This window comes from Strigops habroptila, chromosome Z (genome assembly GCF_004027225.2).
Source record: "Strigops habroptila isolate Jane chromosome Z, bStrHab1.2.pri, whole genome shotgun sequence".
Classification (NCBI taxonomy): domain Eukaryota; kingdom Metazoa; phylum Chordata; class Aves; order Psittaciformes; family Psittacidae; genus Strigops; species Strigops habroptila.
The window spans coordinates 29323834-29339248 of NC_044302.2; the positions used below are offsets into that span (position 1 = coordinate 29323834).

Below are 15415 nucleotides of genomic sequence, written 5' to 3' on the forward strand. Positions count from 1 at the left end.
CTAATTGCATGCTGCATATGAACATAGTCATTTTAAATTGTACTTCGTGGAAAAGGCAGCCGAATAATATCATTACCTGAGAAACACCTGGAATCCTTCTTGACCATTTTTCCTCTAGTAAAAGCTGCACATAGTAATTTTGTGCTACTTAAAAAAAATATATCTAGAAAAGGGCTACAGTTGCTTCCTCTTTATGTTCCCTGCAAACTCTGAATTACCAAGGAAAAAAGCATCACCATGACTATTCTGTAAAACATCCAGTTTTAACTCACTAACACCCCATACCTATCCCAGAATATGAAATTCCACTTGATACAATAAATCCTTCCCAATACTAGAAAAGTCAGAGTTGTGTGGCCACACCAGTTTAAGTAGGACATTCCGGGATGCTACAGTGGTCTCCCATCCCAATGCAGCTGGCTGGTCCTTGGATTGTTGTTAGCCTGCATGGTAGCATATCAAGGCAGCCATTCCAGAGCCTCTTATTCTGTTGGTATATAAAGGCAAGTGTTATATACCTTCATGGTTTGATCTCAACAGTCTTTACTACAAAAATACCTGTTATTTTCCTCTAAAACTCTTTTTACTAAGGATATCCAAGGAAAATAAAACCACCCCCTCTTTAACAGAAACTACTTTCAGAACCTTTCCTACCATAAATCACTGCATGAGCTCAGCGGTTCGAAGTGCTGCTTTCTCCCAGACAGGGATTTAAAGTTCCTCAGATCCACGTGCAACAAGGGGATCACTTATTCTGAGATGCAGCCGTGAACTAAAAGTGACAGTGTACTTCTGAATAGCAACAGCAGCAGCATGGATCCTGCCTGAGTAATTAGGAGGCACAGGCAGTTCAACCAGACTGCTAGAAGGAAGGGTTTGTTTTCTGTCTTGCCTTCTAGTTTCCTACCCCAGACACAGGATACAGATGTACAGCAGAGGTCAGGGTTAATACACTGCCACCAAGATAAGGGTCAAGACTGACTGCACCAGTGGCTACTGTTAACAAATGTGATTTCATTTCTCTCATGTACTACAGTATTTTAGGAAGCCACAGTAAATCGAAGAGGATGAAGTGGGAAATAGCTTACACTCACCAAAAAGCGATGCCACTTCTTCCTGTCTTCCCATTTTATAAAAGAAATAGTGAAAATGCAACTCAATCTGTCCTTTACTCCTAACATTCCTTGCTGCAGAAAGATAGAGTGGCACAGAGCAGAACAGGCAAGGTTCCTTCCTTCAAGTTTGTAAAAGAGCTGCAAAATCCCACAAAGTTACTACCTTGTCTCCTAGAAGACAAAAATAAAGTCTTCTGACAGAAGATTTCTTTACCCTCCTTGCCCTGCTAAGGCATATCTCCCCCAGATGATGTGGTCTCCCTGTGCCCACTCCTTCTCTTCCAGCCGAACAGAGATTTGCTGACAGCCTCCTGCCTAGGGGGAAATTACCACCGATTTATTTTAAGGCAACTCTGCATTGTTCATTAAGAGAAAATTCTCCTCAGTAGGCCAGAGACACAACTCTACTTGGGCTTTAGCTTTAGGAAACTATTTAAATTTATGTATTTTAGCCACAAAATAATCTCCTGAAAGTGCCTGCTCATCTGAATGCTCAGTACAACTCTTCAACATCTATGCCTCTTCAAAGAACAGAGGCACATCCACGGAGTTTGCCTTTCTCTGCACATAAAAGCAACATCAATCCCCCAGACATCAGCCAAACCTCACAAGCAAGGCATACACTGAGGGGTGATACACTACCTACAATGGGATGACTGTATTTCTTCTATCCTTAGTTATCCAGTCTTGGGGGAGCAGCAGGGAAGCAATAAATCAGCTCCTCTCCTAAGCTCTCCAAAGCTTATTGACTACCTCCTCAAAAGTCCAGCATGAGGTGGACAAGACTCTCTTCCCTCGGGACACAGTGGGAATGACGCCTCTTCCCAAAGTAATATATGATTTATATTATTTTCCTAGATTATAAAAATTTAATTATGCTACAAAGCTCATCAGGAAGTTCCCAGACATTTGAACAGCTTTTTCATATTCATATACCTAAGAAAAAAGTTCTTTTTTCACTAGGTAGTTCCATAACAAAGTGTTGTAACCAAATAAAAAACAAACCATTGGTAAGCAGTTCAGTAGCCTTGAAAGTAATACAATTCGCCCACACAAGCGCACAAATGGAAGGCCAATCACAGTTTTGACCTTGCTGATGCTTTGTGAAAACAACCGACATCAATCTCAAGGCCCAAATATCTTAAAGATAGCTTAAAAGCACTCACAGCCCTTAAAAATTCCCCAGTGAGAATCTTCTAATCCCTGCCCTGTTTCACAGGCAAGAGACTCCTGACATGACAGGCCTCATGACAGAGATCTGATTTTCCCCTTGGTCTGATGCGGTGTCATCAGCATGCAGTAATGGAGGTCAGCTGCTCACTGTAATAGTTAGCTGTGTGATGCCTTTCATTTCTTTCTGTCCTGGGTTCAGCTATAGCAGTCATTTTTCTTCTTCTTAGTAGCTGGTGCAGTGCTGTGGTTTTTAACTTTCAGCCTGGGAACAACGCTGATAACACTGATGTTTTTAGTTGTTGCTAAGTAATGTTTATTCCAACCAAGGATTTTCTCAGTCTCATGCTCTGCCAGGGAGGAGGGGAAGCCGGGAGGAAGCAGAGACAGGACACTTGACCCAAACTAGACAAAGGGGTGTTCCATACCACAGCACATCATGCCCAATATATAAACTGGGGGGAGTTACCCGGAAGGCCCAGATCACTGCTCGGGTCGGGCTGGGTATCGGTCGGCGGGTGGTGAGCAATTGTATCCTCTCTCCTTGTTATTTCACTAATCATTATTATCATTGGTGGTAGCAGTAGTGGTTTTGTATTATACCTTAGTTGCGGGACTGCTCTTATCTCAACCCATGGGAGTTACATTCTTCCGATTCTCCTCCCCATCCCTCCGGGAGCGGGGGGAGGAAGGGGGGGAGTGAGCGAGCGGCTGCGTGGTTCTGAGTTACCAGCTGGGCTCAAACCACGACACTTTCTCAGAAAAATCAGTTTAGATGCAGGCAGGTGGGAAATTGAAGATCACATTTCCATCGTTTATGGCCCAGCACCATCTCTGATCACAGAGAAAAGAAAGATGTATTCATGTCACAAGTGCCAAAAATCTTTATCAAGTCCTTGATGGCCAGAAGCACTTTCTATATCTGTCTAAAAGCTATAAGCCTCAACTATGTCTTGGAAATAGAGATTAGAAATTCCAGAAAGAAAACAGCTCTCTCTTCCCACACTGACGCAAAGATAAAACATGCTTATGTGAGAAGCTTCACTTGCAAAAGCTTGAGTACACAACAGGAGCTTATTCCTCCTGGGCACCCAAGGAGGATGTGTATTTAACTTTCATCTGTATCGTGATGGCAACTTGTTCGTGGTTAGTGACTTGTCAATATTCTCAGAGCTTACAAACACTTGGCAAAACACATTCCTAAATTTCACTGGTTAATGATATGGTTTTAAACATGGAGGAGACATAAAGGACACATTATATGAAAATGTATGACAGCACAGTATAGTGATTGAAATTTCATTGAATCTAAAGGTCCATCTATATCTTACATCTATCTAAAAATTGCCAAGTTTCAAATTTGCCTATAATTCAATGTCAGAAGTGGAGCTGCCTTGTCACTAAGAGTCAGTTCAGCTTTCTACAGAGGCTCAAAGTGTTAGGTATCAAACAGTGTAATATAAAAGCAACTGTAGCTGTATCTGTCCAAAGCAATTATATTTCAACAGCCATAATTACCAAAAAGCTAAGCAGACTTTTGCGTAACTTACCATCACCCTTCTCCTGTCATTAAATCAAGAGCCAAAGACATTCAGTATGACCAGCAGCAAAGCCAATTCTGTTCCTGTGCCATTTTCCTTCAAAATTGACCATTCTTACTTTTTTCTCTCCTTTCTCTTCTATTTATCCCCAAATCTTCTGACTTTCTCACATGGTGGATACTCTCAGTTCCTTCCTCCTCTGCTTGTGAGGCATGTGTTATATTTCCTCTGACATCCATGGCTGCATACTTGCATTGCTTTGCAGCAAGTCAACTGGCCACTTCAGTAATATTCTTGAAAATCCACCACTTAGTTCCTATGTGCTACTCTAATGCAAGACAAGAGGCTTCACTGTTATAAGTTAGTAATAAACCACCACCTTGTTACCTGAGCACAAAATCACAAAATCAATGAATGTTTAGGGCTGGAAGGGACCTTAAGATCATCCAGTTCCAACCCCCTGCCACAGGCGGGGACACCTTCCACTAGACCAGGTTGCTTCAAGCCTCGTCCAACCTGGCCTGAGCATGTGGCTCTAATAATTCAACCAGACGGCTGATAGTGAAGTTGGGTGCTGTAGCTCCATGATAACTCACCTGTTAACAGTATAAACTTCTTTAGAAGAATAGGGCTAAGCTATGCCAGTGAGAATTTTCTTTTTAAAATCAAGGTAGGTGACAACATTTGAGCTGACTTTTTTGTTGAGCATCAACATGTTTTTAATCTCCTGCATAAAGGCTCATTTTTTGCAGAGCAGCCACACAAACAAGCAGCAGTGTTTTGTAGGGAGATTTATTAAGCACACCTTGCTATGCAGTTTAAAACAAGGAAGCACTGGGAACTGTGACTCAGATGTGCTGTTGTCAAGTGAGGAAATCAGAGAACTGAGTCTTCAGGCAGCCTGTAATCCGTCTCAGTTAAAGCAAACAGCAAGTAAGTGACAGACCTGTTCCAATGAACAAGTAATGAACTGAATGCTTTAAATACTAATATGAATGAGCAGTGTTTGAATGTGCTGTGGATGAGGATTCATCTTTTGATATAGATGAAAGCTGATGCCAAGCAATTAAGATAAGTGGTATTTCACAGCAAATGGAAAGGCAGGTGATTTTCATCACCTGCCCTTGTTACAGCCTTGGTTCATTTCAGCCCTTGCCCATTTCAGCCCTTGTTACAGAGCTTGGTTTAGCACTAGGACTAAACATAAAATGAGCTGTTACATGCCGTGTTGCAATTAGATGCTGAGAAAAGCAGCCAGGTAAAAATCACAGGCTTTGGAGATCTACTAACAACCCTGTTTTGAAGGGATTTGAAGGGATTTTTTTTTTTTTTTTTTAAACCAACTGGCCAAGAACATTATTTACTACCAAGTATCCTGTTCATATTGTACATCCAGTTTTCACTTTCCCACATGTTTCTGGAAATCCCAACAGAAAATGCTGCTGATTTTTCACATTTAGAAAACAGGAGTCATTGGAAGCCAAGAAGATAGTATCTTGATTAACAAAGGACATGCAGTGGTTCACAAAATGCAACTGCTTTGGAAAACAGCATTTCCATTAGATTTTCCCAAGGTTTCCTGTGGGATTCTCTGCACCAAACACTCCTCCTTATGGCACACAATCTAGCAGTTAGATTCTATCTCATATAAACAGCTATGTATGCTGTTTCAGATATGAAAGCATACATTTTGCTGCTTCATTTACATTCCTCTTAGCATACACTGACCAATGATGCAAGAAGCCAGTATCTCACTTCTCAGAGATGTATCCCAAATCTTCTCCCTTTCGCTGAGAAAAATACTCCTTCCACGTCTCTTGGGCCACTGGGCAACTTCAGGGCAGTGACTGAGTGTTTTTATAATGTACTTTCTACCCTCACCTTTTAAACAAAAAAGGAACAGCAAGGAAGATTTCACCTTCATCAACATTCTGAAAGTCTTGCTTGAATTAAAGGATTGCATAACAAAATGTTTTGATGCTTTCTGCAGGACTGATGAGCTACTAGTGAGCCATGTAGTTAATAATACCATTCCTAAAACAGAGCAAGTTTTATGTGTAACTAAAGTTAATATTTGTTTAGGTGTAATGAGGTAAACTCTCGAGTAGGGAGTAGACAACACCTTTATTTTACATTTAAATTTTTTCATATTTTCTTTTAAATTACATGAAAGTCTTCAGGAAAGGAGGTGCATTCACACAACATGGAGATGGTGGAACAAAATTAAAATAACCTTAAGCTACAGAGAGAGACAGAATGCCAACATCACCTCTGTGGAAGAACTGGAGGTTACAAACTGGTTAACCACTCTATTTTTCACCTAGTGGTTCTCAGCTCCTGCTCTGAAGCCTTCCAACTGCCTGCCTCATGTTTCCCAGGAAAGGTCTTAAGGAAATTGCTAGCAATCAGATACTCATGACCCAACCCTTCTCTCCCAGGAACCTAAGTAATGAGTATCCTTGTGAGAATTCAGCTCATGGCTATAGATTAAAGAGCTATTTTTTCCTGACTGAGACAACAGCTCGCAGTATGGCTGATCCCAAACAATCACTGGTTTTGCCTTATTAAATTGGAGACAGTTGCAGTTTGCAGCATCAGCAGACAGAAATCCAGGGACAGCACTGTATAAGCAGAAACAACAGTTTAGCCAGGTAAACAGACCTGGAAGATTCAAAGTCTCAGCTGCTGGAGCAGAGCTGAGCTTAGCAGCGAAAGCACTGCTGGAAGGTCTTCTCCTACAAGTTGAGTTTATTTCTCTATTTCAAACAAAAAGGTTCCTTACAGAGAAAAAATCAATTTACTGCAATGAATGGGTTAATTAATGACAAGTCTGCATACAAGAGAAGGTGAATGGTGAGAAGAAGATGAGGAAAACAAATGAATCTGGTGGCAGGCATAAAGACTACACAAAATGCTCCTCTGAGTTGCAAAAATGTGGTGGTGGTAAATACAAACCAACATTTTACTGTCAAAAGCATATGTAACAGGGATTTGTGCAGTTTTCTCTAGTTATCTACAGACCTCAGATATGAGTAAGAAAAGTTACACCAACATAAACTTCCAGTGTTAAACGCAGCTTTATATTAATTTTAGGCTCTCCTTATTTTCCTGCATTCTACATTTTTTGAATTGGTTGCCAGCAATAAGTTTCCAAGCTATTGACTGATTAATCAACAAAATCATGGAAGTTACTTTGGGTCATTCTTGACATTTGAGATTATTAGCTATCAGCACAGTTTCCAATGAAGTACTTGCTCACTTTTCCGCTAAGAAAGTTCAATATTTTTACTAAACTAAAAAATAAACTCTCAAATTAAACAAAGGAACGCCCTGGCAGTAAAGTGGAAGAGATTTGAAACTGGCATAGTAAACTGGTTTTCTACCATGGACATCAGCAGTGTGGATTAATTTCTTTTGGTTGTGTTTTTCAAATTATTGAGGCAGTTATTTGGTTAAGAGAGACTAAGAAATACTATGATGGAATAACTGGCAATTTTTAATTTTTATTATATTCTTCATACATTCCAAAATACTGGTACATATAAATATATGCCATTATACCTTTTTTAATTTTAATTATGCTGATTTTGGACACAGCTAGTATCTATTAAAAAGGCTAAGTTCTGTGTTTTAATCCACATTCCTTAAAAAAATGACCATTAAAACTGGCTACCCATTTTCATTTATATTCAGATATCAAATGTAGGCACAAATTTCTACAACATTAAATACCAAGCAGCTCACTGATCGTCCAAATTTTGTTTGCATGAAAAGAGTGATAACATGTCTTTTTACACACTGACAGAACTGGTAGTTGAGTTATAAATGAGCTATTAATGGCATTTTTATAAGCTACAAGGGAAGAAAAGGTTAATAGCTTGACTACAAGGATACCTTCTTGGGAAAGGTTTAAATTTGTAAAGAATACAAAAGAAATCCCAGTGATTTCAGTGTGATGATTAGTCCCAGGTGATCAAAATCACACTTACTAACTGCTGTCTCACAGGAATATGAGAAAAGCTGTCACTAGGGAAAGAGTTGTGAACAGGGGATGAAAGGTGCAGAAAGCCCAATCCATCTTTGATCATGCTTTTATTTAAATCTACCCTTTTTAAAGAAAAGTTACATCTCTAGCTTCAGAGACAGGGGAGTCTTATTCAGGATGCACAGACCCATATCGCCATTTTATCTGCACACGTGACTTTCAGAGATTTAATGTGACTAGAGTAAAAATTATTCTGTTTTAGAACATACGCTGCAAGACTAGAGAATGGGTTTTGCACCTGTCTTCCTATATACATGTAAAACTCTGAGCCTCATGAATTGCTATTTTGTTCTTGCAGTTGTCACATTATGTGTGTCATACCAGAGTAAAACAAACTAAACACATAAACAACTACCTAAATAACGAGGCATTTGTAAGCATGTGGAGATACATGGTCTCCCTGCTTAAGATTCTAGTCTCCACCCAGTTAAGAAAAAAAAGAGCAGAAGACAGAGCTGACAATACTTTTGATATGGCATTATATCTTTTGTTCCCTTTAATTCATACAGTACATAAAAAAACTAATAAGATGCTGCTGACAGCTCCAGTTTTGAAAATGTCTCTCCTCCATCAGGTCACATGTGAGTAAGCTGTCTTTCACAGTGTGTAACTTGATGTTTGATCTCCTTGAACACAGACTTTGCAGCCGATAGTTGGTTTATGAGATCATTTGGCTGCTTGTATGTAGAGAAGCATAAATCAACAAGCTCAGGTTAATCTTTAAAAACAAGCAGAATACAACAAAACGCACCATAAAAATGGGTATAGTAATTACAGATGTCATTTGTCTATTGCCTCTGAATTACTCTAAAGCCATTTTTTTCCCCTTTTCCATTTTACAAATGCCTCATGTTCCACATGAAACTTGTGTATGCGAGGTATGTAGCATTACATAGATTTGAGGAAGAGAGTCCTGGAGGAGAGCCTTTAAATCCTAAAGATGAATAGGAACTTATCACCTTTCCAGTGCAATGCTCAACAAAGAAATAATTAAAGCAACTTTTTTGACTACAATTTTATCACCTCACCCTCAATATCTTTTAGATTGATATAGGTGCTATTTTAAGAATGAAAGCTAAAGGACAGATAGGAAAGTGATTTTATGACAGCACCTATTACTTGAGATGGACATAAATAACAAAAATATCCAGTGAAATAAGCAGGATAGCAGAGGACAGAATGAGAGAAGAAGTAAAAAAACCAACCAACAAAAAAACCCCCAAAGCTCAAACACAAAAAGTTTAGGCGAGTTTTACATTCATCACTTTCAGCTCATAGAGCAAAGGTACTTCCTTCTTAATAAAAGGCTTTTAAAAGGTTAAAAGAAAAAAAGGCTCTATTCTATTCTTATTTTACATAGTACAAGATTTTGCCATTTCTTTAGGAGGTAAACTATATTTCCAACCAAGTGTTCCCAGGGTTTAAAGAAATAGAAAAGGGCTACAGGAAGCAAACCCAAACAGGGAAACCAACTCTTAAATCTATCAAAGACCTACCAGACTCACAGTGTGAGGTTTAATTGAGAAAATTTCAAGTTAAAAACAAGGGTGAAAAAAATAAAAAAAAAACAAAACCCACAAACAAGGAAAACTTAGAAAAGTAATAAATCAAGGAAACAACCATAGGCTATAGTGCAATCTTCAGCAATCAAGATAGGCTGTATTGTAATACAGGTGGGAAGTAATTAAGATAATTATTACAGTGAATGTTACACAGGCGGCCAGGTTAAATGCCCCTCCAGCATTTTGTCAGAAAGCAAGCAACATTCACAATTCAGAAGCGGAAACTTGTTACTGTGCAAAGTAACATGTGAAACACGAAGTTTAGGACAACCTACAAAAAAGTCATCTTAAAGTTGGCAGAGCTGTTGTTACATGTGCAACAGCTACAGGTTTCAAGTCATGTCAGCAAACTTAGCTTGAAGGTGCTGCTCATTGAAAACACGACCCTCTGCTCTGCAAGAATCTGCGGTATATGGGCTTTGTTGGTTGAGCCTGATATGCAGCCTATTCAATAGATGAAGATAAGGGCTTTTATCCTAAGCTTCAGGATTATAGAAACTTGCTATCAGTACCCCTGCAGGAACCATTTTTCTCAAGAACCAATACTCCTCTTTGATGAAAGGACACTTCTCCAAGAACTGATACTGCTAAACCCAAGATGAACTCTTCTAAAGTACATCCATATTTCCAAGAGAGAAGGGAATACAAATGCATTGTGTTATTTGCATGTGAATGGCTTTGTTTTCAGTATACCATGAAGTATACTTAAATATTTTTGATGCCTTGTCTTCTTCTCTGAATTACATGTCTATATAAAACCATTCAGACACCAGAAGGAAATACCTAGCTTACTAAACATGCACAAGAGAACTATCATAATAAATGGTGTGAGCTGAACAGAAAATTAAAAATTTCCATTAACTTAGACCTGATAATTATTTACACTAAAAACAGTTAAACCATACCACTCATGATAAAGTGGAACATCCTTCACAAAAAAACCCAACAAACCAACCAAAAAAACCACCAAAAACAAACAAACAAACAAAAGCCAAACCCCAAACCCCCCAAAATAGTTTGGCTCAGTTTTATCTTTCCAAAATAATCCCCAGGAAAAGTCAACTTCTGACTGCACCTTCTGATGAACCAGTTTATGACCTGCAACTCACAGAATTGCTTGTTCATGGCTTGTTCATTGCTTGCCACATGCCAGCATGGGCATGTGGCATGAAGTTCATAATGAAACTGTGTGATACAGCAGTTTCATTGGCAGGTTTTCACAGATGAAAATAAAGCACTGTTGTCACTGTGCACTGCATTTGCTAATTTCTGTGGTCCATGATTCATGTGTTGAAGCATATTTTGGTACAAGAAGAATAATTATTGCTAGTTCTTTTAATTACAACAGATCTAAAAGGACCATTATGCTCGGTACTAAACAAATACACACAGAGTCTGTGACTTAAAAGCACAAGAACAAACAAAAAGTGTTAGAATGGGGATTACCGCAGACAGGTTATTGATGACTGTCAGAAGTTTCCTATTTACCTGATAAGCAGTTGTTCTTTATTTATCAAAGGAGGATGAAACGGAGCAGAGCTGTTTGTGGCACCACTCCAGCACAGCTAATGCTATAGTTTCACAACTGATGAATTACATTCTCAACCAATGTGTGCTGAAACAGGTCTTCTGCAGTTCATGAAGAAGAGAAAACAAAGAAGGGGCCCCACTGAATTAGTGCTGTCCTGTAGATGGTTAAGTTACAGGGTTTTTGCAAAGGAAACAAGCATCAGAATGTGCACGCCTAGTGCAAAAGTGCCTTGATTCAAGGAATTTATGCCCAGCTCTGCTCTAACTACAGCCTATTGGGCACATGACAAATTGGTGTGAAACATGGGCAAGGACAGAAGGAGGCTCTATATTGCCTTTATGTGTCCCACAGGAACATGCTGGTCCTCCACATAAACACAATGAGGATTTGTTATCTCTGCCTAACATTGCTCATACTTTCAGGCCCTCAAGCCTGAAAGTACAAGACATTTTGAAGAGCAGTAGCGGGAACTTTAGAACCCCAGCAAGCCAGGTACAAACATATAAACAGTTCATTTCCTTAGGGGGAAAATGTGCTTATTCATGGCAGAAGATAAAATTTATAAAAGTACTGCTTCATTCATGGATTTAATTTTTATTTTTTTTAAATGACTGGAACTTTATGTTATTTGTTCCTCTTTTCATGGATATATCAAACTCATAGCAAAAATATTAATAATTCCACCTCTGTTCAACATGTACATTGCTGAAATGTTTAAACTAGTTTTGAGGTGCAGGGAAAACAAACCCAAACATGGGTTTTTCCATGACTACTACCCAACAGTAGTAATGGAAGTGCATTAAGCTTGGAATTTCCAGCTTGAGCTGGAAATGATCCTAAAATTGGAGTCTTACAATTCAGCTTAACTCTGATAAAGACAGTTAATTTGATGATTTGAGTGAGTTTTAATTACACTTTAAAAAAATGTACAGGAAGGAAATAAAATTCTTTCATATGTAACAGTTACGTACGGCTAATACACAAAAAACTTTTTTTTTTAATTTTTTATTTTTTTTTTTATTTTGTATTAGTCAATTCTGTTGCACTTAACCTGCAGTGTGGTCACTAGGTACTCTACTTTTTTGATTAATCACTAAACTTAGTAATCTGCAACAGCCTTACCAAAGTATAAATCCATTACAATTATATTGTATCACTTAATAAATAATGAGTCATTTAGAGGCAGCCACATTCAGCTGCATCACTATATATTGAAGCACGTGCAATAAGGTGTATGTAGAGCTATAAACAGTTTCAATAATTTTAATAGTAATTTTTTTAAGTAATACCTTCTTAATCCCTCTTAGTTCAGTGTTCATAATAGGATTTTTAAAGGTACATGAAACATTGATATTCATACTGTAAATGCATTTTGACCACAGGACCTAGCATAACACAGAGGAAAGCAGACTGGCAAGAGCAAATGTTTTACAGGCATAAAACCATCAGGTTACAGGGAAAAATAAAAAGGGGGCTCAATATCAAGTTTCAGAAAAAAGGTATCTACAGCTTTAAGGGAAAGGGAAATGAGATTATTCCTTGGGATTACAGCTTGACAAAAAAAAATTAAATAATACAGCTTGACAAAAAAAATTAAATAATAATTTAAGCCTAGAGTCAATTAAAATAGCCAACTTCGAAAACTACTTAGAACAGGCTTTAAAAGAGAAGCCTCCATTGATGGAGCTTTAACTGCACAGCACAGTAAGGTGCTCTGTAACAGGCTTGGGGTTTTTTTTTTGATAACTTTAAAAAAGCTTATAAACCAGCAGCATCAAACCATCAGTGGTTTGGTCTGCACAAGAGAGCTAATTAAATATAAAGGGTCATAGCCTCCTGAAGGCACAATATATGATCCCCAAGGCAGGAACCTGAATGAAGGGGATGAGATACATTTGCATAGTAAAACAGTGGAAAATGGCAAGGTGCTTGCTCTTATTTGTTTTGGGCATTACAGCGAGTTTATTAGAACCAATTTTGAACCTGTCCTCATCATCTAACAGATAGGAAAGAGTGAGCATTGGAAGTCTGAGGATTCACTTAATATGGAATATTTCCATACATATGGAGAGAAACACAGAACATAAAATTTCATTTAATCCAACAGGCCAGATCACTAGATCCTTCCTTACCCCAAGGAGCAGCAAATTCCACCCATTTAAATGTGGAATATGACTATGGAATTCATGGACAAGAGAAAATAAACTAGAAAGCAAGCAAGCTGACTGTAAATTGGTGGCCAGTAGCCTTGTTTTGTCTATAGGCAGCCACATACTGTACTATTATAACTAAAAATAACATAATAAATTGTAAAGTCATTTCTTCCACTAGGTTTCTCCTATCTGCTATATTATCCTTCATATCTATGATAGATTTCAGTATTTTATCTTTTCCTGCAGTTCTGTTATATACCTGGGAAGAGGAAGAGCCTTGTCTTCTCTGGTCATCTTCCAAACACTGTGAAGAGGAAAACTATTACTCTTTATATGTCTTTCAAGCTTCTAGGCAAGAACCAAAAAGGCTGAATGTTTATCCAATCCTTACTCCTGTTCTAAATGCTTCCTGACCTATGGACCACTGATGTATTTTTCAGTTTATAAAAGGTTTCCATTTGTATGACAAAGATACGATTGCTAATCATGACATCAAATGATATTTTCTTTTATAATTTTACTGTCATTTTAGGTCCCCTAGGAGAAAGGATTAAATAGATAGAGTAAATAATAACAGTAAAATTCAGCACTGAGCAGAAGAATGAGGAATCAGTAACCACTGTGTGGCATTCTGGATTGTCCTCAATCAGAATAAGGATTTCTGCATTCTAAAATGACAGGAACTTACTCCATCAGTGTGGTGGTATTACGCTGAGCCACCAAGTCACCCTCGTGGGCTAAGAGAAATACAGACTAGCAATTCCCAGCCTTTTTAAAATAATAAAAAAACCCCAACCCGACCCATCAAACAAGCAGGTCCTGCTGGTAACAGAACATGATCTTAAGGTCCTTTCCAACCCTAACTATTCTATGATTCTATGAAAAAAACTACAAACTTATTCCTCTCAACATCTCTCTGTAATCTTTCCAAGCCCACTCCATGTGCTTCTCATCTGTATGTGTATCGTTCTACTGTCACAGGACCTAGTGGTCCCAGCTAAAAATCAGGGGTCTAAAAATGCGAGACACCAGCCAAGCTAAACAAAATATCAGCTATTTGATTAAAGAGCTGAAGTGCAAGACTACGTGCAAGTAGATGCAGGAGGAATGAAATGACAAGACAGTACAGCAGCAGTCTTAAGCATGAGCTGCCTGCAAAGTACTTGGAACTTTGCTGAAGTACCAGTAGTGAAAGAAACAACTATATTGGGTTTTGGTGGTTCAAATAGAATCATACCAACCCTGGAGTAAAACAAATGACAAAACAAACCAAAAGAAACCTCCCCCTGCTCCCAAGAAACATTCACACCTCCCCATTCACGAACTGCTTAACAGTAGGAGGATTTCCTCCCTGTCCTTTTTCCAGAGCAGAAACTCTCTCAAACAAGAGATTACAAGCATTTACAATGACCTGGCATATCATATATATAGCTGCTGCTTAGGAATATTTTAAACTGCAGTGAAACGGGGAGTTGTGTGTCTTTTAAAATCTTACATTCATAATTCTAAATAAATTTCCCCATCCTCATGGCATGATGGACAAAGCTGTTGTATAGAAAGACACACAGTATCACTTATAAAAGTTGCACTATTTCTAAATGTTGTACTTTTCGTATACATCAGTTGTTTACTGAGTGCTCTACACTAAAATAGCCAACTAAATTTTAACTTGTTCTCTTGCAATACAAAGCATTAACTACATCAATATGTTGATTAGAGACAAAAACTACCATGCTTCAGCTGATTTTGGCTTTAAGCTATGAAGCAGAAACTGCTGTCAAAAAGCAAACCATAAATCATATCTACAAACAGTTCTGTCAGTACCAAAACCCCTCAATTTTTAGGTAAACTTTTAGATAACAGTTTAATAGCCATTGTAGGGAAAAGGCCTCTGCACAAAATTTATCTGAAGTTAAACAAATACTCAGCTTTGCTGAGTATTTAAACATGAGTAAATTCATTTTTGTAGAAGACACAAGAATTGGTTTTATTCTGCAGTTCACATGATGTTATAGAGGAAAAGCTGCCATAGAAACAGCCATTTGCAACCCCCAGCATAACTTTGGTTGAGCACTTCTTTTAAGTTCATGCTTATATGAACAAGTTTTTGGTTTTTTATTAAAAGCATGCCATTGTGATTTCCATGCTGGCAGTGAGATAACCCATCATAACCCACTCCAAACTGTTCCAAGAGTCAGGAGTAATGTAATCATAAAATCACAGACTGGTTTGGGTTGGAAGGGACATTAAAGCTCATCCAGTTCCAACTCCCTGCCTGTGGCAGGGACACCTTCCACT

The 15415-nt window shown here is 38.3% G+C and overlaps 1 protein-coding gene across 9 annotated transcripts in view; it reads right to left on the minus strand.

Moving 5' to 3' along the window:
- The window catches only part of XRCC4 (X-ray repair cross complementing 4), a 182140-nt gene that overhangs the window by 81501 nt on the left and 85224 nt on the right, over nt 1-15415 (minus strand). The window contains exons 8-9 of one of the 9 annotated variants that reach the window (XM_030511450.1): nt 5424-5429; nt 1103-1333 (exon numbers count right to left, since the gene is read on the minus strand). The exons of the other annotated variants lie outside the window; for them this stretch is intronic. Coding sequence (XP_030367310.1) covers nt 1237-1333; nt 5424-5429 — 103 coding nt within the window. The 3' untranslated portion in view covers nt 1103-1236. Of the gene's footprint in view, nt 1-1102; nt 1334-5423; nt 5430-15415 lie in introns of those variants that run through there. 9 annotated transcript variants of the gene reach the window in all.